This window comes from Delphinapterus leucas, chromosome 17 (assembly GCF_059928025.1).
Source record: "Delphinapterus leucas isolate spDelLeu-1000000601 "Yukka" chromosome 17, BTC_Dleu_Yukka2, whole genome shotgun sequence".
NCBI classification, from domain to species: Eukaryota; Metazoa; Chordata; class Mammalia; order Artiodactyla; family Monodontidae; genus Delphinapterus; species Delphinapterus leucas.
The window spans coordinates 38,692,869-38,716,480 of record NC_143145.1 but is presented as its reverse complement, the minus strand read 5'-3'; the positions used below and the strand labels follow the sequence as shown (position 1 = coordinate 38,716,480).

The following is a 23,612-nucleotide window of genomic DNA, read 5'->3' as shown; positions in this document are numbered from 1 at the left end:
CGGGAGGATCCCACATGCCGCAGAACGGCTGGGCCCGTGGGCCATGGCCGCTGAGCCTGCGCATCCGGAGCCTGTGCTCCGCAACGGGAGAGGCCACAGCAGTGAGAGTCCCGCGTACCGCAAAAAAAAAAAAAAAGATCTTCATAGTCTTTTCTTAACAAAAGACTATAATAAATAATAAATTCACACTAATTTGGACATCCATTTTTATTCTTTCAACAAGTATCTACTTCACTGGCTCTCTCGTGTAAATCCTGTTAAAGGTGCTGGGTATACAGTGGTGAAGAAACTAACTGTCCTAGTTTTTACAAAGCTTACAAGAATACCTAAGGCCACAGCCTGTATTTGGTCCTGAATTATTAAAGGTAGAGAGGACTAATCTGAAGCAAACGTGTAAAGTTTCTAAAGCCTCTCTCCCATTATGCTTTTCTCCTCCTACTTCAGGGGGTCATTTCATATCTTCCCCTAATCAAAAAACATGATGCAATATCCAATCATTCCTACCAGTACATGGATAAGTCTTAATTTGAAATTATTTGTGTACAGTATTATTTTAACAATCCATCTGAATATTAAGGCTCAAATGTACCTGCACTTCAAGCCTTTTCACTTCAACTACAAAATGAAAGGTTTCTATCCCTCAATAAAATCATTTTAAACAATAATAAACAAGTAAACAAGTATTTTCTAGAACACAGAAATATAATGTTGACTTAAATTTTTATATTACTTTAAAGTTATAGAGTACTTTATGTGCATTTCACACAATTAAATAAACAAACACTTTATCGTCCCTTTCTATAGATGAGGAAACAAATTCAGAGAAATTGAGTGGTCTGTCAAACACAACTACTTAAGGGGCAAGCCCACGTGTCTTCTGACTCTATAGTAGTGGGATAGTCTATACTCTATAGACTATCACATCACTGCCAGATGTCACAAACATGAATATATGAACTAGTCTCAATATAAGAAAACAGGGAGCTGCAAGGCTTGTTCCAAAGGTGATATTCAAAATATGTATCTGACAAAGAGTAAAAGCAATGTGTAATCAGAACAGTCATGAGCCATAAAGCCAACCAGTCAGAACAACTACAGTGGTTAACAACAGTAAGAATAGATACCAGCCAGAAACAAACAGTAAAACTGAACAGCAGCCCTGTGTATCAGGCAGAATGCCTACTGCATCTTAGCATTCAAATCTAAATTATTTTAAATGGTGTGCCGGCCAAACAAAACAAGTATACCTGTAAATGAACTCAGCAAGTAAGCAGACTCACCTAGCCTGAAAAGTAACCTTAACTGAAGACATCAGAGGTAGCTTTCTGAGTATTTTATTGAAAACAGATGCTTAACCCCACCAAAAACAACACATAGATGAATTATTTAAACATTTTTAAAACAGTTAAATAAAAGTAAACAAAAATCAAAGTAAGTATCAAATCAGTAGGCAAGAAGAGTTTCTAATCAATAAAAGCAAAGAATTATGAGAATTTATTAGCTTTGTCTACATAAAAACTGTAAGCTTAGAAAACAGAAAAATATTCACAGCAAATACAGTAAGATACTTAGTATACAGAATTACTTAGAACATAAAGAGCTCACAAGAAAAACAATAAAATCTCAATAAATAAATAGGCAAGGAAATGAATATGCAATTCACAAAACTTATAATAGGGCTAGTTAACATACATGAAAAATATTAAACTGCACTAATTATCAAAGAAAAGCAAATCAAAATAACAAAGTATCAATTATAAAATTATCCCATACGGGTCACAATGTTGCTGAGAATAACATGTGTGGCATGTATAAGAGTATAAGCCATGTGTAACAGTGATCTAAGAAAGTATATTTTCCAAAAAGCCCTAGAAAACATTCACTCTCTGTAAAAACATTTATTAACCACCTGCTCTATGTTGAATTTAAAACATCTCTAACTTTTAACCTCATGGAGTTCCAACCTAGCATGAAAGACAGACTTATAAACTACTATAAAAAGCACTTTCAAAGTGAAATGGAACCAGAGTAGAGAGCGATTAATTAGGGAAGGAAAGAGGAACTGGCATTAAAATTAGGCTTTGAATAAGAAAAGTAGTTCCCTGTCCAGAGAAAGGAAAGACCATCAGTAGAGTAACTCAAATACTTAACTGAAGAATAGAAATATGATAGCTATGAAGTGGCACTCAGATATCAAGTGAGGCCCATCTTCCTTCCTTCCACTAAGATGAGAAAAATGGTAAAAAGTGATGGGTCAAACAAACACATGAATGGATGCTCACCATCACTAATCATTAGAGAAATGCAAATCAAAACTACAATGAGGTATCACCTCACACCAGTCAGAATGGCCATCATCAAAAAATCTACAAACAATAAATGCTGGAGAGGGTGTGGAGAAAAGGGAACCCTCTTGCACTGTTGGTGGGAATGTAAACTGATACAGCCACTATGGAGAACAGTATGGAGATTCCTTAAAAAACTAAAAATAGAACTACCATACAACCCAGCAATCCCAGTACTGGGCATATACCATGAGAAAACCGTAATTCAAAAAGAGTCATGTACCATAGTGCTCATTGCAGCTCTATTTACAATAGCCACATGGAACCACATGGAACCAACCTAAGTGTCCATCGACAGATGAATGGATAAAGAAGATGTGGCACATGTATACAATGGAATATTACTCAGCCACAAAAAGAAACAAAATTGAGTTATTTGTAGTGAGGTGGATGGACCTAGAGTCTATCATACAGAGTGAAGTAAGTCAGAAAGAGAAAAACAAATACCGTATGCTAACACATATATTTGGAAGCTAAAAAATATATATATGGTTCTGAAGAACCTAGGGGCAGGACAGGAATAAAAACGCAGACAGAGAGAATGGACTTGAGGACATGGGGAGGGGGAAGGGTAAGCTGGGACGAAATAAGAGAGTGGCATGGACATATATACACTACCAACTGTAAAACAGATAGCTAGTGGGAAGCAGCCTCATAGCACAGGGAGATCAGCTCGGTGCTTTGTGTCTACCTGGAGGGTGGGAGGGAGATGCAAGAGGGAGGGGATATGGGGATATATGTATGTGTATAGCTGATTCACTTTGTTATACAGCAGAAACTAACACAGCATTGTAAAGCAATTACACTCCAATAAAGATGTTAAAAAAAAAAAGACTATAGGAACAAAAAGCAGATCCGTGGTGGCCAGAGATTAAGTGTGGAGAGAGGGGTGACTATAAACACACAGCAGGACTGGGTGTTGGGGGGTGTGGGGCTGTCTGTTCTATATTTGGATTTTGGTGGTACTCACAAGACTTTATACACTTGTCAAAAGTCTTAGAACTGTACACCCCAAAATGTGAAGTTTTCTGTACATAAATTTAAAAAGAAAGTGCACTGAATCTTATTAAATTGGCTTCGATAAGAAATGGAGTTTGGAGAAAGAAAAAAGAAGTGATGGGCCAAATTTCAGCCTTGTAAGTGTCAAAATGCAGGTAAATCTTAGCAAATTTGGAGCAAAAAATGTTTACTTGGTCTCTTTTAAATATCAATGATAGCAAATGAACTTTGGAAAAGAACAATATCTATATCAACATTTAAACCATTCTACATGTATTTTGTGTCACTAATGGAGACTAGGAAAGGAAGGAGTGCAGGCCTTCCTAGATGTAGGCCTTGATCTAGATGTTTATTTCGTATCCTTTGGACACATACGGACTATTTGGGGTGGAGGGGGAAAGGAGTTAGTTGACAGTCATTTTCCTAAACAGAGTTTTGTTTTCAAACAATCTTTAAATGTTTTTAACAAATTTCATTTGCATACAAACACAACCAGTTACCAAATAGATTTCTTTTTGGCAACAGAGAGAAGTACTTCTTCCCATTACTATAAAAATTTTAAGTAGTATCTTTATTTCTATAATTATGACTTTTCATCAGATAGATTTCAAACTCGTGAGTTTTATATTGAAAATATTTAGGGAGAAAAGAAAAACACAAAAGAGAGGATCTGCTTTATACAGAAAGAGGTAACACAAGATTTTAGTTCTAAGGTGGAAAATGCTTAGATCCATTCTCAAACCACAGCTAACACTTCTTTTAGTAGTATCTGTCAAGAATCCATTCCATGGGCTTCCCTGGTGGCGCAGTGGTTGAGAGTCTGCCTGCCGACGCAGGGGACATGGGTTTGTGCCCCGGTCCGGGAAGATCCCACATGCTGCAGAGCAGCTGGGCCCGTGAGCCATAGCCGCTGAGCCTGCGCGTCCAGAGCCTGTGCTCCGCAATGGGAGAGGCCACAACAGTGAGAGGCCCGCGTACCGCAAAAAAAAAGAATCTCTTCCTAATGAAAAACTTCATCAACAGAGTACTTCATTTGTGGATTTTATTAGGTTATCGTCAATACAATACAGATTTATTTGTCACTATACAAATGCAGCAATGTCATTTTAAAATCATTTGAATCGTATTTTAGAGCCTAGTTTAAAAAAAAAAAAAAAGAAAAAGGAGGACGGGAGAGTGATACTACACCATGAATGAAATATTCAGTAATCAGAGATGGAAATAAGACTTTATAGCTGAGCTAATACATTAAAAGACGGAAGTCTACATCTGGTTTCAATACTGGTATGAATTCATTGGCAAATTTAAAAAGAATCCCATTGTACAAAAACAAAAAGATGGTTTTGATAGGCTTTAGTCCTCTGGTTACTTTTGTTTCTAGAGTCATATGACTAGTACAATAATATGATACATTTAATATGTCACTGTGTATATGGTTTTGATAAAAATGCACCCACCAAGGAGTCTCAAGAGCACATGCACAAGCTGTTTTAAAATACACGTACTGCCTTAATGTTTTTACTTTAGTAAAAACAAATTCAAGGGAGGCTTTGTAAGTTCATACAAAATTAAGAATTTTAACTTTCTAAAAATGAATCTTTGACAATCTTAGCTAAATCCTGCCTGTTTGACATAATTATTTATGCATATAAAATAATACATTAATTCTATATTTAGTACTTACTATCTATTAAGGAAACAAACCAAAAAATGAGACATAGTTCCCCTTTTCAAATGCCATAGAGAGACAGATAACTATAGAAACTTTATTATCAAATTTTAAGTTTTAACTTGCACAGTGACTTTTCATGAAGTTTTGAAAACCATTTGAGCAAAACTCACCAGTGTAATCCTCACATGGTCTTTTAAGGCCTGGATCAAATCTCACCTCTTTCAAGAAATCACCCTTTATTCCCCAAGTAAGGATTTATCTGTCCAGTGATGATAATGATAATATCAACAACTCACTGAGTTTTTACTATACCAGCCACATTACAGGTATCATTTCATTTAATATCCAAACACAAAAACAGACGGTAGGCACCAACAAAATTTACTGAGAGCCTGTTATACTGTCCTTGCCTTCGTGGTGCTTGTAATTTAGTGGGGAAGGAAGGGAACAGGAACAAATAATTACAATATTAAAAAATGCCTGCCACAACAAGATTAGGTATAGGAGCACTCCAGGACAGCAGGTGATTAATCAGAACCAGTACTCTTTTTTTTTTTTTTGCGGTACGCGAACCTCTCACTGTTGTGGCCTCTCCCGTTGCAGAGCACAGGCTCCGGACGCACAGGCTCAGCGGCCACAGCTCACGGGCCCAGCCGCTCCGCGGCATGTGGGATCTTCCCGGACCGGGGCACGAACCCATGTCCCCTGCATCGGCAGGCGGACTCTCAACCACTGCGCCACCAGGGAAGCCCAGAACCAGTACTCTTAAAATAAAATCCAAACCATATATTTTAACCCTCAAGGTCTTGAACGATACAGTTCTTGCAGCCTTGACAATCTCACCACACCACTCTCCCCATCCAAGGAAGTCTTCATAGAGGAGGTGACTTTTGAGCTGACTCTTGAAGAATGAACAAAGTTTGTCAGGAGACAAAAGAGGGAATGGAATACTAGGTATGTGTAAAGGGAATGGGCACACAAATAAACGAAATCCAGTACCAGTTCTTTGTGTCTGACTGTAACATGTATAGGAAAACAGTGCAGAATGCAAAGGTAGGTTAGGGTCAGTTCTGCTTTACGTGCCTACACATTTTTAAATGGAAAGATGGTATGATTGTACCTCAACTTTTAAGAAGGAAACTGTGACAGTAGACTCTCAGCCAAAGACTAAAAGTAGGTAAGCTAGTGTGGAGAATGTAATAATAAAATCATTTACAGCAGTAGTGGTAGTAGCAGCAGCAGCCACTGCAGTAGTAGCTAACAGGTATGTAAACTTGCTTAAATCCCAATGGATTTTTTAGTCAAAATTTCTAATTTTGAGATGAAGCGTTGTCAAAGCATGCAGTTAAGCAGGAAGGCACTGAAAGCAAAATCCAAAATTCTTTCTTTCATAATTCAAACTGAAACTGCCTAAGCACTAAAAAATAACATAGGGCTTAGGTAGCACCCTCTCAACCAAAACAAGACAAAACAAAAAAAAGGAAGGAATTGTCATTAAAAATGAACATGCCCTCTAACCCAGTAATTCCATTTTTCAGGTATCCAATGGCCGTCACAACACAGGTATACCAATAAATACCTACGAAAGTTTCCTGCAGCTTTGATTACAACAACAACAAAAATTGGTGAGTTGGAACTCATTTTATCCAAAGTACTGAAAAAAATACATTGTTATATACAGACCTATATGTACTGGTATGGGAAGATCTCTGAGATACATGAGAAGTTTAAAAAAAGGCAAGGTATAGAACACCACATATGCAGTATAAATCCCTTGTTTAAAACAAAATATGCATACATATGTGCCGAAAGAAACCACAAGAAACTAACTGACATCTCCTCCAGGAAGTAAAACTAAGGGGTGAGTAAGGAGACGCTAAGTTCCTCTTCTGTACTATTTGGAAGTTTTACAATGTGCTCATATTACTTTTTTTCCCCTTAATTTATATAATTAAAATGGGAGGAGTTTACACATTCTAAAAGTTTAAAGAATTATGCAATACTGTTTTAAAAGATCTCCATCTAAAACTGTTAAAATTAGAGATTTGCTACCTAAGGAGCTGAATTTCCATTTTCTGGAAAATTAACTTACATACATTTCTTGACTTTCTAAGATTAAATAATATTTCACTGTATAAGACAACAATCTTTTAATATGTTTTTCTAATACTAGAGAATATCCACTATTTCAACAAATATCATAAAATTCTTAAATCACTAATAATTAAAAACTAAATCCCATCTTTTTAAGTTTTTGCCTTAACAGTAATAAAATACAATTTACATTTGTATAGAACTTTATAGGTTACAAAATGCTCTGACACTCATCATCTTTGTTCCTCACAAGAAAACACTGAGGTAGATAAGGCAAGTAATATGATATTAGATCCATTTTAGGATTAGGCATCTGAAGTTTAAAGGAGTTACACAACGTACCCAGAGTCACAGAGCTAACACATAACAACCCAGGAACTGATGTTTAGTTTTCTGATTCCACATCCACGAGTCCTTCCACTAAACCACATCATTCCAAATAACCACTGTCACAGTGCTCTATGGGTCAGGCTTATGACAGGGAGGGAGGGCTCATCGTAGATCTGGCAGTGACGGGCAGTCTGCCAGGAGAGGAATGTACAATATAAAAATAAAGTGCACGAAGGTGGGCCTGACTTATGAAAGGGAAATAGAACTGGGAGAAATGCCAAGAAATATAGCAACTAAGGTGAAGACTGGGCAGCTTACCAATAAGGGAAGCCAAGGAAATACTTTTGTAAGTTTAATTTACTTAGTTAAGGTAGAAGAGAAAGTCTATTGGAGGGACTATTTTGCAATGTGAAAAGATAATAAAGAAAAGTGTTTATAATCCAATCAAAAGATTTAGAAAAGATGTAATGGAGCGTGATGCGTATGATGTATTTAATCAGAGATTAAGATGGGGCACATGATTGCTATGAAAAATTCTAAGGGTCTAATCCTACAGTGCATGGTCATGTTAAATGCTGTGGCTTGGAACTTTAAGAGGCATGTGTGAAATACACTTAGAACTGAATCTCACTGTATGGGAGACACCAAATAAGGAGCAAGAATTACTTTCCACACAAAAGGACTCACTCTCCAAAGATTCTATTATAGTACTGAACAGCAGTACCTGTTCAGGTTGAGAAAATCCTTATAAGAGAAGGGGCCATGGACACCACAACTAAAAACAGGGTTAGGCCACCATTGTCTAAATGAAACCATGGATCTGTAATCCTGAAAAGCAGACTTTCCAGAATTCTTACAGCAAACACTTACTGCTGACACAGAGAAGCAGGCTCCTTGAGATACAGCCCTCACTGTGACAAAAGGGAGAAAAGGTTGAGGACCCCACAGTTTTAACTGCCACTGTCAACAGATACCTCTTCTAACACTGAACATTCATTATGGGAGTTATTTTAGAGGGTTTTGTATGCACGCGCGTGCGTGTTTTATTCTTGATATATCTTGTTTTGATTTTAGGTTTGGTAAATACATAGATATACCTGTTATTTTGGGCCATTTGAACACCCATTCACCCTTCTCCTGCTAACATACCCTCACTTCCCTTTAGGGAATCACTACTTCCCCATCCTCAGGCCATGAATTCTAGCAGTCAGCTCCATCCTAGCTCCAGGTTAGACACATGTCCTAGAGCTAATCCAGTTACCCCATCACATTCCAATGGCCACAGAAAAAGGTACATGACCCATTCAGAAGCAGTGAGGTACAACACTGCTGGGTTTCAACTAGAAAGGTATAATCCAGGTAGCTGCTAGCAGCCATCTTGTCACTATAAGGTAAGAGTCTGAGAGTGGAGTCAATACAGAAGTATCAGGACAAAGAGACGAATCCAAGTAATTCCTTTCACCGTGAATCAAACCATGCATGAAACTAGCTCTGCAAAGATTTTTTGTTATGTGAGCAAATAAATTCCCTTCTTGGCTCAAGCCAGTTTAGGATGAGTTTTCTGTAATTTATAACCAAGAGTTGAAACTGATGTAGTAAATTTCAAGTAGATACCAAAAAGCAGGGAGGTTCCTGGAAAAGAGGCCTGTATAAAGCACAAACTGGTGACCAACTCTAGAACTGCTAGAGGTTATTCCAAATATTTAACAGCATGAGATCTTTGAAGCTGATTTCTATTTTCTGCCCCCAAACAAAAGGGTTACAATAATAAGGGGTGGGAAAAGCAGAATAAACATGTCTTTTAAAAGGAACATGAATGCTTTTTTAAAGTCTTCTTTTTGCCTTCTTTTTCCTAGTACCACCTGCCCCGGCCAATAAATGTTTACTCCATTATATTAAAACTGCATTTAGATATCTAATTTTACAGAACTCCTCAAATGTTTCAGCGTTCATTAGTTTTTATGACATACATGATACAATCAACACACGATGGTGACGAAAACCCCTTGCTAAAAATCAATGGTTTAGAGAAACTGGAGGAGTTAAGTAGCAATTTCTGAAATACCTAAATCTCAAAAGTAATACTTAAGTTTACATGCAAGGCTTTATCTGAACATCCATCAAGCTTCAGACTCCAACTGCTTTACAATCAAAATTTCTCTCCCTCTTACTCCTTCTTTCTTGGGAAAAACAATACATACATTTAATGGGGCCCTTAGGTATTCAACATGAGGAAAACACTGGAAAAAAACAACAGAGCAACTCAGTAACTCCCTTCCACCCCTCACCACTCTATCTCATCCCACCCAAAAACAGGAAGGTTGAGGATATAAAATAGTCAAGGTTTTAAACAATAAAAAATTTATGGGACTCTTCTAGAAAAACAAAAATCTGCTCAACACAAAGTACACACATTAGAAAACATAACTAGAATACTTTAGCCATTATTATATACCAAAGGGCAGAGAAGGGTTTTCTTTCATGAAATCTGGATTGCAGATGTCTGGCAAAAAAAAAAAAAATTAATAATCTATCACAAAGTCCGACAACTAGTGATTCAAAATGAAAGCTTTCACTACTTACACCATATGTAAATATACATATACACAAGCTGCTTATAATCCCTTGATCTGAAGAGAAAGAGAACTGATACTCTACTGTGAAAATGGTCAGTGGGCAGACATTTTAAAATCCTTTCCCACATGAAAAGATTCCTGAAAAAGAGATCAGAAGACAACAGAAAAGCACTCAATATATGTGGAGTTATAAAGCCCATATGAACTAGTATCTATTACACAAAGAGGGAACATGCAACAAGGTGATTAGGAAAGTCAAACATGAATTAGTCCAATAACACAGAGGCAAATATAAACCCTAAAAAGCACTTTATGGAATAGAAATCCACAATAAAATGTCTATTATTAATCTTAATTAATAATTAATCTTAAATCAGTAAGAAACTGGTACGCCTTCACTAAGGCAAAAAAAAAAAACCTGTCTGAAGTAGTACATAATTAACATCAAGGCAGAATATATATTTTTCAAATACAACAAATCAAACATTTACCAAAAAGACTATTATGTACAAGGCATTAATTCTAAGGGCACTAAAATAAAATATCCTAGTATATTCTGAAGAGCACTGCCTGATTCTATTAAAGAAACTCTCACTGTACCTAAAAATGTAAGCTCTATCTCACAGAGCTTACATACCTCCCTCATTAACAATGATAATTCAAGGTACCAATGGTGAATGTTAGGATTCTGTCCTTGGTTCCATAGTCCTCTGTATTATTCCACCCAAACACATTATCTGATAATGTACACAATGCAAAGACACTCCCATCTATGTAAGTGAGAAGATAGGACAATGATGACAATAACAATGCAAATACATATAGGACTTCTTTTGTACCAGATGCTGTTCCTAGCACTTTACATATATACAATCTTCAGAACAACTCAATGAAGTAGGGTAGTCTTCTTATCCCATTTAGCAAATGAAGAAAACGAGTCACAGAAAAGTTAAGAAACTTGCCCAAGTTCACACAACTAGTATGTAGCAGAGCCAGAATTCAAGACATTCTGGGCTCCAGACTCTATTCTTTTAACTTCTACAGTTCAATTCTAGCAGTCAGCTATAATTTCAACCCTTTCTTTCCCTCTAATCTACTTTACCACTCTATGATTCAGTTTCTCATCTGGAAAATGGGTCAATAATTGTTCTTACCTCACATAGTTGTTCAGTCCTTACACGAGGATTAAATGCAATAATCTATATAATGTGCTTGGCACATACCAGTACTACAGTAATAGCTATTACAATAACTACCAAACGTCTGTCACTGGAGTTGAGAATCACTGCTATAAAACTAACAAAAAAAAAAAACAAACTAACAATCGGTAAGAATTTACCAAGAATGGTCTCAATGTGTCCTTCACAGTTCTAAAGTGATACCTGAATAAACCTGACTTTCCCAATTATTTCCATTATAAAATAACAAGTCCACCGCAAGCCTTCGGGTAAATAAATATACATAACTTAGGAACTGCTCTCTTCAGTCTGGAACTTCCTCTCCATTATTTTGTATTCCCTCAATGCCCCCTCCCCTACTCCCCACCCAATCACAGAATATATCAATATTTCATCCTGGGAAAAGCAGACAATAATTTCTCGTATATAACAAACTGGACATTTACTGTGTTTTAAGACACAAACTTTAAGTTAGTATTTTAATGTCGTTTCCACCTGCACAAATGGGTACCCTGAAAGGTTTCAACCAGAATGCTATTCTCAGTCTGCCTTCACCAAAGAGCTACAAAACTATGGAGACTCAAAGAACAGTAGCAATTCTCTAGTCCCGGGTCTAGGCTCATCAACATTTAAGTTTGCTCCTAATTTTCTGTTGTGACAACACTCTGGAACATTTCTCACTAACCAATTGTGCCAGGGTTTCTGTAAGGTACAGACAGAAGAGGAGAATAAGGTACAGATGGAAAAGGAGAATCATTGGATGGATCCTAGGGTGCTTATACATTCAACTTTACAACAGATTATCAAACTGTACCCCTCAAAGTAGCTGTGCTAATTTAAACACCTAAGAGTATAAAAGTATGTATAGGGAGGTAGGTGGGATGGGAAAGAGGAGATATCATTGATTCAGGTTCAAAAACTAACCTGAATTTGTAGTTAATTTGTTTAATTTGTCTTTCCTCCTTCTAAAATACAACTAAACTGATAGAAATAAAAGAATCAGGGCTTCCCTGATGGCGCAGTGGCTAAGAATCCGCCTGCCAATGCAGGGGACATGGGATCGAGCCCTGGTCCGGAAAGATCCCACATGCTGAGGAGCAACTAAGCCCGTGCGCCACAACTACTGAGCCTGCGCTCTAGAGCCTGCGAGCCACAACTACTGAGCCCGTGTGACACAACTACTGAAGCCCGCACGCCTAGAGACCGTGCTCTGCAACAAGAGAAGCCACCGCAATAAGAAGCCTGCACGTCGCAACAGAGAGTAGCTCCCGCTCACCGCAACTAGAGAAAGCCCGTGTGCAGCAACAAAGACCCAATGCAGCCAAAAATAAATAAAAATAAAAATAAATTAATTTTAAAAAAAAAGAATCAGCACAGGAGAGTATAATAAATTTGGAAGTATTTCTATGAAGAGTCACAGGCAAGAGCAGGCAAAGAAGGGGTCTGCAACACAAGGAGTGATTACCAAGTAAACATCAAAGGGGCTCCAAGTTAGAATCATTGTGTAGGGAGGGCAGGAGCGAGAAGGGGAATGGAAAAGGTAGGTTAGCTTTCCCATGGAAGCTGAAAAGAAGAAAACAGAACAACACTTGGCTCCTCATCCCTACTCTATACATACAGATTACATGCAGTCTGGCATTTATCCCCAGGCCCCAAAAAAGGCAGGGGAGGGGAATGGCTAACAAACTGAATGAACCACCTCTGTGGGCACTTGCCCCTAAAGCCAGCTCCCAGCCAGTTCATCCTAACATTATACCTGCCAGGCAAAAAGCATCGTCCCAATGCTTCTGATGAGAGCTAGTCAGCCTTTCTGGTGGTCAGCCTGCCATGGGCAACAGCAGGATCAAGCAACTGAAACAACAACCCCAGTGGAAATAAAGATGATTCAGAAAACAGAAAATAATTTTTTCAAAACTTATTTTTCTTAGAGTGATTAGAAAAGATTTTGCATCCATGCCTCAAGCATCAAGATGTTATGAAAAAGGAATAATCAAAAACATAAGAGTTCTTGTAAATTAAAATATAATTGCTGAAATAAAAAGTTCAGTTAGAAGAGTCAGAAAATAAAGTAGAAAAAAACTCACCCCCTACCCCACCGCCAAAAAGGAGACAGAAAATCTAGGAGGGAAAAAAAGAATAAAATTCAGGAGATTTCACCATCCAATGAATACAATAGAGGGGGAAACTACTGAAGAAATTTTTCCAAAGCTGAAGAAGACACAAGTGTTTATTTGAAAGGAACTACTGAGTGCTGAGCATAACTAATAAAAAGGACTCACACTCAGGCACATCCTCGTGAAATATCTTGTTCCTTATGCAACATCAGAAACATGAGAATACAGAAAAAAGTCTAAGAAGTTCTGGGGCAGGGGGAGACCTACAAATAAATAAGTCTCTGATAGGCATTAGCTATGTATAACATTAGCAATACTGGCTGCTAGAAGAAAATGGAGGGAAGCTACCACATCTCTGAGAGAAACTTACTTTCAATGTAAATTCTACATAGGCTACTATCAACCAGGTATGAAAACAAAATAAAGGCATTTTCAGATATGCAAGGATTCAAATAGTTGACCTCTTAACTCTTACACCTTGAAGAAGATAGTTTAGGAAGAATATGAAACAAGACTGAAAAACCAAGGAAATAGGAAATATACAAGAAAATGGTGGCACTAACCCAGGAGTCCAGTGAAAAGAAATTCCAAGGATGCAGCTCTACAGCAGACCTAAAAAGCAATGAGTCCACATTAGAACAAGAAATCAGGAAGCTCCAAAGAATGTCTTCTCAAAGAAGAATCACATAAATTCCAGGAAATAGATAAAATGAGTAAGAAGCTAGAAGACATTAGTGAAGTGATAAAGATGGCATATGCTGCTTCTTTCAACATGAAAAAAACAAAGGAAAAACAAAAAATTATGCTGCTAAGATCATGATACTAACATAGATCCATCAAACTAATATATGACAATGATTTTGAGCAATTAAGTGTGAGAAAAGTAAATCCATTTAAACCAGATACTGGGAACATTTTCCTTCAGGTGATCTAGGAATATGACACTGGACTTTTAAAGACGGAAATATAATTTTAGCATATCATCGTTTTCCCTCCCAAGATGTCCTTTGCCCTCTCTTCTCTGAGTCATTCATTCATTCATTCATTCATTCATGCATACAACAAATATTTACCCAGCATCCTGCATGTCAGGCACTGACCAAGGAGCAGAGATAGATCAGTGAACAAAGAAGACAAAACCATGCTCTTGTGGAGCCTGATTCTAATGACAGATGACTCCTCCTCTTCCAAGATCATGCTAAAGGTTCTCTCTCCTATGAAGCTTTCACTGAACTTCCATGTTAGGCTAAGTGCTTCTCCTTTACTGCCCCTAAAGAACTCTAACTCTTTATAGAATCAAATTTAGCTTTGTACATATGTATTACCTCAACTAGTCTGCAAACAATGCAACAACAGCAACATTTATTAGAGTTATTTGTACCTCAAATGCATAGCACCAGGCCTAGATTAATAAATGTGTTTTGAACCTTTCTGTTCAACCAAAATGTAAATAAAACTGCCAAGTAAAATGTAAAGCACTGTACAAATGTTACTTATTATTTAACAGATGAGGAAGCTGAAGTCACCAGATTATAAAACTAGTTTGTGGAAGAGCCAAAACTAAAATCCACAGTGCTAGGCTGAATTAAAATAAATGGTCAAATCAGAAAATGGGCCAAAGTGGGAGAGACAAACCTTAGGCGTTTTCTTAGAACATTTCCAAATACACAATAAACGTCTAAGACATGGATTCTATTTCTTCCATATGTCAAGGCACAGCTTAAGAATTATGTAAAGATCATTTTGAAAGCCTGTAATCAAAAATATAATCTATCTTTAAAAAGCTTCAATTTCACAGAGTTGTCTATTTTTACTTTGCAGTATATACTTGAAATGCATAAGTGTTTAGAAGTTAAATGGCATTTAACATAAAATATATTGGTTTTTAAAATATGTCCTCACAAGGAAACCTTCAAGCACACTTTTTATGGCCTTTCTTTGGTATATGTGATCATATCTGTTCAATAACCCACAACATTAATACTGAATAGTAGTAGCCATGCAAATTACAATTTATCTACAAAAATATAACACTGAATAGATGAGTAGGATTGTTTATATTCACAGAATAAGCAGCCAAGGAATTGATCCTGTTTCAGTTCAACAAACATTTATCAAAGGTTGCTAGATGCCAGTAGCTATTCCAGGCACTTGTAATATTTCCAAGATGAATATATAAAAATTTCTGCCCTTGAGTGGCTTATAGTAGGGGAAAGCAACTGCAATTACTCTTCTCCTAAAGACTAAAAGCTAACTAATAATTAAATGTGATTTCCAAGTACAGGATACCACAGTAAGGTTATCTACACATAGGTTTCACCAAGCTCAAAAGATGGTTTTAAATACTGTAAAAAAAAAAAAAAATACATGATACCAGCACATGAGCTGTGTTTGTGGGTTTGATCACAGAAATCAGGCATTTAACTCACATATACTTACTTATAGATCCTTCAATACTTATAAACTGAAAGATTCAATGAATACTAACCAAATAGTGATTTTTACTCTAAATGCAACCAGAAGACTCAGAGAAACTTTTATCACCCACTGGAATATAGGAGGGTTTCACCTTCATCCTACCCCTAGTACTACTACCATTAATTACCACAGTTACCATTCATTATCAGCTCAACTGCCAACAATCCAATCCCAACCCTTTGCTACTCAGGCTCAGTTCCAATCACTGGGAGTTCTAGTTAACCCCCAAACTTAATTCTATGCCTTTATCTTTTCCTAGGTGTTTCCCAAAGAAAAAGTATAGGTCAGGGCATAAAACCACTGAAAGAGATATTTTGAAATTCCTTAATATCTATGCTGACAATCAGATAACTGGCTTCTTGGCTTTTAAAATGAAATGTGAAGTACTCATAAAACTATTAGCAAACTGTCAAGCAAACCTGCAAACTGGTAAGAAAAAGACCACCACCACCGACAACAACAAAAGGCAAAGGATAAGCACAAAAAGGAAATAAAAGAGCCAGTACACATATGACAAGATGCTCAGTCTACCTAGCAGTCAAAGTATGTAAGATAATAATAACAGTAAAAATTAGAATGATAATGGCAGCTAGAATTTATTGTGCTCTTTATGTAACAGTGAATATGCAATAAAGACTTACCTAATTCATTAATCAACCAATTACCAAATAGATAATAAACTACCTGGGAAAACAGGGAAAGTTTCAAAGAGGACGTGATATTTGATCTGGTCCTTCATGGATACAAATTCACTAGGCAAAGACTGGTGGGTAGGGGAAACACTCAAAGGTGGGGGAGCAGTTGAGGCAAAAGCATATACCAAAACACCAAAATACAAATCTTAGTCAGATTTTCTTCCCTGTGCCTTTAATTTTCAAAGAAATACCTGATCAAAAAACAGATAGCAATCGAACTGAAAATCCAGAAGAGTTCATCCATGAGATTTCTTTCAAAGACAAGAATAATTCTACAAAAAGTGTGTTACTTAGGTGGTTTTCCAAGAGTCATTCCTCTTAAAACAAATAAAAAATCTAAAAGAAATTGCCAACTTACAATTCTTTATCCAGCAAATGTATCGTTCAAAAATGAAGTGAGATAACATTTTCATACCAAAAAAAAAAAAAGAGAGATCTTAACACCATCATACCCATATATAAGGAAACACTAAAGAACACTGTTCAGGCAACTGAGAAATGCAGAAGAGAGTAAAGAGCAATAAAAAGTATAAATATAAACACTGACAATATAAAATAATAATAAGAATGCCTTGTGCTGTTTAAAATGTATATATAATTAAAAGAAACAACAAAGCATGTAACAAAAGAGCATATAAAGCCAAAAAAAAAGTTCCCATACTCTTAGAAAAAGATTGATTGTTAGTGACCATGAAAACAATTAACTGCTGGAGTGAGTGTTAATAGATCAAGGACAACTGTTTCACTGGTCACATTTTTGAAAGCTAGCCAATCAGTAACAGCCACGCCTCTGAAATTCAAACAATCAAGATTATCACTCCATTGACGATTCCTATAAAATGATCAAATATTTACAATCTCCAGTGCTTAAAAAAAAAAAAAAGAGGATGATACATATCCCCGTATACTGCCAACCTTCATAACAATGGTACTCTTTTTAAATAATACATAAATGAAGGAAAAGTAGCATAAGTAGCATAGAATATTCTTGAGATTTAACAGGAGCTGTTATCAAGGCAACACCCAGAGATAATACACCCACAGCTCCTGAGCCATCTCGTGCAGCTCTGGGTTCTTCTTGTATCTGGGAATCAGACCCTTCCATGCCTCCCCAAGCCCAAGGGAAACCGTCTGTGAGAATAACAATTAGACTATTCCAAATGTATGATCCCCAAACATGTTAGGTGGATTCTGTCTTCTAAAAAAGAATGCAAATGGGATAAAATATTTCCTTTGATAACTGGTGAAGGAGATTCCTGAGGATAATTATCCCACCCATATCTAGCTTTTAGAACTGCAGTATACCTTCACGGTTTGTATTTATCAGCAACAAGAAATAAAGTACTTGGATCATATTCTTCCTCTGTACTCAAAATGGTAACATTAGCATTTAAATAAAGAAAACAGATTTTCCATTTCACTCAGTTTTACTTCACATTCCTACTTGGTAATTTTAAATACCAAATACACTGAGTTTAGCCCTGGAACAGTTTTAAAACACTTTTCTAACTGGAGTATAATTATCTTCGATTAAAGCATTGTTCTGCCACTCAGGAGTCATCTGATTTACATAAATTTTAGTTAAGCACCATACAAATTCTAAAATATATAATTGGAATGTCACAAATCACTTAATCCATTTTGTCAAAACAGGGATTATTTTAACTTCTATCTCACTTCCTTTAAAAGAAATCCCATTTACTTTATTTTCTCTAACAGAAAAAAAAAAAATTAGCAGGATAAACTTACAACGTACTTCCCCAATCAAACTTTAAAATGATTCTGGTTAACCACGAATTCAAGTAGTTAAGTATTTTTCTGAATGTATTTTACTGAAACATGTCTGACTACATGTAATAAAGACATATAGTAATTGGGATACTGTTTCATGGAATTACAAATTATTTCACTGATTTATTCTTAGTCATTCACAGATTTTAAAAAGGTCACTTTGTCCTCATAAATTATGCAAGGAAACTAGGTGCACTGCTAGCCTAAACAATTTTGTAAACAGCTCTTTTACTGAGGGTTAAAAACATAGCCATAAAAAGTTATTATTAAAAAACAAATTTCACAAAGCTGAATTTACCAGGAAAAAAAAATTATAATCTAGCTCTATTACTTTCAAACACCCTGACAATATTTGGGAAAATAAGACAAAAATTGTTTTTCAGTTATTTTTAAGATTCAGAAACATAAAACTTCAACTGTTTACCAATCACAGGTTATAATGCAAAAAACAAGATAAAGAAATACTATGAATATTATGAACGTTAAATAAAATTCTAGCTATAACTTACTGAACTCATGTTAATAAAGAACATGCACACTGATTCCAAATGAAGAAGAGGAGCGCCATGGTAGTTTCTCGGTGACTAACCAAAAATTATCCTAATAAATAAATTAAACCATCATGACTCCCGTATTTGCCATATGACAAATGGCAAATTTGTGACTTTGACTGATTCTCACACCTCATACTAGATCCCTTTACACAGAAAAACCTTTTCTTTTCTCACACTAATATTTTTCTTGTAATAAAACACTACCTAGTCAGATTCTAAACTATGAATCTTTACAAATGAGATTAGCAAAACAATTTAAAAATACTTACTGTTTTGTTTCGTAATCTAATTATGTCCGAGACAGAGCCAGCTCCACAGTACTCCATAACAATCCAGAGGTCTGTGTTCTTAAAGTAACTGCCATAGTACTTTACAACATATGGGCTAAAGAAAAATACATAGACAATTAAACTCAGTTAATTCCCAAAGAAAATTATTTCTTAATCCCAATTCAAAATATTTTCAACATTTCATAATGTTCCAATAAGTAAACTTAATAAGTAAACTACTATTGTACATGGAATTGTATCTATGTAGGGTTCACCAACTGTGTATAATTAGGCTTTAATTCACGGATGAAATTTTAACAGGATTACAAACCAGAGGAGGTCCAAATGTTTTGAGTGATTCCCAAGAAAATAAAGCTTTGTTTTGGCAAATGACATACTCTTTAACATAAGGAACAAATGAAAATATTTTCCTTTAACTAAAGCATTTTAAATATAAATCTTCTAGGGACTTCCCTGGAGGCGCAGTGGTTAAGAATCCCCCTGCCAATGCAGGGGACATGGGTTCGAGCCCTGGTCTAGGAAGATCCCACATGCCGCGGAGCAACTAAACCCGTGCGCCACAACTACTGAGCCTGCGCTCTACAGCCTGCGAGCCACAACAACTGAGCCCACATACCACAACTACTGAAGCCCACACGCCTAGTGCCTGTGCTCTGCAACAAGAGAAGCCACCGCAATGAGAAGCCCCGCACACTGCAACGAAGAACAGCCCCCGCTCTCTACAACTAGAGAAAAGCCCGCGTGCAGCAACGAAGACCCAACGCAGCCAAAAATAAATAAATAAATAAACTTATTAAAAAAAAATATATATATATAAATCTTCTAAAGGATTTTGCATTCAGTCAAATATTAACACTCAACTTTACATTTCAATACTTTATATTTCAATGAGGCCAAAAAAAATTTTTTTTTAATTCTCTTGTATTTTGGCCTTTAAAATCCTGGAGAAAAATAATTATAATTTTTTTGCTTTAAATTCAGATAATTATAATTATTGACAATTTAAAATACTTCTGAGCTGAGGTTTCATGTGTTTCAGAGCAGAACAAACTATGTTGATAGCCGAGTTGTTTTTAGGAAAACTCAGAATGGGGCAAATGACCATTACAATTGATATTTATTAAGGGTATGCTATATATAGTGATGTGTAAAATATCTTGCTCAACTCAAAAAGACAGAATATCCACATTCACAGAATACATAAAAAGATGAAAAATACAAGGAAGCATAAAGTAGTACACAGCTTAAATACTACAAGAGCTCATAGGTAGAAGTGACCATAGCAGAGTCAACCTAGAGAACTTCGCAGAATCGGTGGAATTTGAATTATGGAAAAAAGGTTAAAACTTCAAGATATGGGTGTAGAAGAGAGATAAGAAGATTTGGAAGAGAAAGACCATGAGCAAAGGCAAGGGAAAAACCAAGAATGGCATGTTTATCATGAAAAGTGCCATCAGTGTAAGATAAGTAAGACATAGGAATCAAACAAGCAAAAAAGAACAATGAAAAATGGAAAGTACTATAAAAGACCACATAAAGAGACTACCAAAAGAAGAGATTAAGAGAAGACGGTTGGGGAAAGACTTCTTAGTAAAGCCTTTGCAATCTTAACTAAGTCTTGAAGGCAAGGGCAGAGCAGATTGGTTAGAGCTTAAGGGCTTAAACTAAAACAGGTAGCTACAGGGCTAGAATTCAATCCTGTTTTATCCCTACTGCTCCTCTTGCACAGACTTGCTTCGGTCTCCTTGTCATAGTTTTCTCCCCCATTCTAATCTATGCTCCATATAGCTGACAAGTAACTTTCCTTTAAAACAAAAGTAAAGTAGGCTAATCATATTGCTCTCCTGATTAAAAAAAAGAAAAAAAAGCTCCAATGGCTCTCCACTACCAAAGGAAAAAAAGACAGAACTGCTTCATATCACATACATGACTTTTCAAAGTCTACCTCTCTACCCACATCTCTCATTACTCCCCATCTCACACCTTAAATTTGCAGACAACACTCAACTTTGCTAGGTGTTGGGAATGGAAAGTATTATTAAGAGTTCATAAATATTCACTAAACCATTTAAAAGTGTTTGTTTACAAATGAATCTCATCTATAGAGCCAAAACTTCAACTTACGGGAAACATAAAAAAGGTTTCTTTACATACACTTCTTTGGGTTATGAGTGCCTGTGTAGAAACCTTTATAGGAAGTACTGCTCTTACACCTGGCTGTGCATCAGAATCACCTGTGGCCCAGACCACACACCTTGGAGTTTCTAACTCAGCAGATGTTTTAAAACCTTTATAGTTGACTTTGATATACACCCACAGCTAAGATTCGCTCCAGAAGACAGATGACATATCCTTCAGGAAACTTCTTTAAATATTAATTTTCTTATCCAAAATTTTCAAAGGTGTTAAATTAGCAATGAGTTGAAGGTTATGTTCACTGAAAAGCACATAGAAAACATGTATTTTACCTTACAATCTACACTAAGTAATCAACAATTCTAAGGGTAGGACTGGCAGCTCCTATGAAAATTAGAGATTCTAATCTGGGCAGCTACATAAAAGGGCAGCTCTAGCTCTCTTTAGCGGGTGAGTCAAGGCAACACCTTTGGGGAAAGGTAAAATTCTCTTCAAAAAATATTTTGTGGCCCATTCTAATACACAATCAAGTAAACGTATCAAAGTCCAACAATTCTATATCATTAAAAATGGCCTCAATAATTTTAACCTAGAAAAATATTTAAGCAGATAGACCTAAACAGCCATCTTAAGGACACACACCCGAATACAGTTTCTATCAATCACTCAACATTCATTCACTGACCCTCTACTCAAGCCAAGCATTAGACCAGACAAACCAGACAGACACAATTCTGACTCTCCTCTAGCACATACCAGTAAGAGATACACAGGTATTAGAGAAGTAAATCCACAAGTAAATATAATAAATAACTGTGGTAAGAAAAGAAGGAGGAGTGCTATGAGATAAACTGGCTGAGAATTTATTTTGCATTCATCATTTCTGCAAATAAAATTGTTCCTAGTTCATATGGAAGAATGGAATAGTACACATATTCCATGGTAGCCCCTGACTTGGGAAGCACTGGCGTATATGAAAAAACTTGGAATGTAGACATGGGTGAGCTTTAACAACAAAATATCCCCCCTACATTGGTGGCTGTGGATTACAAATTACATTTGGAAAAGAAAGAAATGCTTAAACCCCAAGGTTTATACGTAATAATGGCCTACTACTGGTCATCCTCTGAAATCTTCTGCATCAATACTTTAAAGCACTTATAACATCGTATAATTGCTTTGTCATTGACTTTTATCTGCCTCCCCTAGAAGAAAAGAAGCTCCATGAGGATAGGTGCCAATCTGCTTTGCTCTCCATTTTATCCTCAGTACCTCCCTTCTTGTATGCACAAACAAAAGGAATGAATAAGTAAACAAATTAACAGTCACAGAAAAATTAACAAAAGGGACCTAATTCAGGCCTCCCCAAAGGAATAACATTTAAACTAGAGTCAAAGGTCGGCTAGAAGTTAACCAGTTATAAAGAGCATTCAGGTACCAAGAACTATCTGTACAAAGGCCCTGAGGAGAGAAAAAGAGCAAATCATTTTCAATGGATCAGTACGCCTAGAATAAAGTGAGTGAAAAATGAGGTAGAACGCAATGTAGCTGCAGATGGAGGCAGGAGCTGATAACAAAGGGCCTCAAAAACAAGGTAAGGAGATTGGGCTTCAATAGATATTCAAGAGAAGAATTTTAAGCAGAGGAATGACATGATCTAATTTATACTTTTAAGATTCCTCTGGCTACTGCTTCAAAGCTGGATTGTAGGAAAGCAAATATGGACACGGGTAGACCAGTTAGAAGGTTCTGTTGGTCTGTGTATGCAAGAGATTGTATTAAGTGTATCTTTTTATTTTCTGTATTTGTGCTGCTTTGACATCTGGGACCTACTGACAAAGTCTCCACTGTTCCTCTCTCAGGGTTAGCTAATTCCTAGAGATAGCATCTGTGAGCGTACCTTTCACATGCAAACAAGCCAATCGGGAGTTTCATACTCTCAACTACCTCCAGGGCCACCATTTCCCAGCCTTAATCACCCCAGGGCCATATACCAGACAACCAAGGACAGCCCCAGATCACAAAGAAATTATTTAATCTAGCCAATCCTAAACCTGTTTACTCAATTTCACCCATTCCTTCCCACAGAAACCACAATAATGGCTCTTGCCCACATTTCCCCCCTCCCTCTGCCTCTTAATTGACCCTGGTGCTTCCCTGTATGGGTCCCCCTCTCTCACCCGCACCCTTCTCAGATCTGGAAGTATAACAAGCTATCTCCTGATATGCTGGTCTCATCATACCTGAATAATAATAAAACCTACATTTTAAAAAGCAGATCGTGGCTTGGAGTAGAAAACAAATTCAAGAGATATTTTCAAGGTACACTCAGCACAATTTGATTATGATATACACTGACA

General features: G+C 36.5%; 1 protein-coding gene across 2 annotated transcripts in view; it reads right to left on the bottom strand.

Moving 5' to 3' along the window:
- STK3 (serine/threonine kinase 3) overlaps nt 1–23,612 on the bottom strand; it is a 324,808-nt gene that overhangs the window by 229,641 nt on the left and 71,555 nt on the right. For both annotated transcript variants that reach the window (XM_089898863.1, XM_022584720.2), the window contains exon 4: nt 19,096–19,210. In XM_089898863.1, coding sequence (XP_089754989.1) covers nt 19,096–19,210 — 115 coding nt within the window. The remainder of the gene's footprint in view (nt 1–19,095; nt 19,211–23,612) is intronic.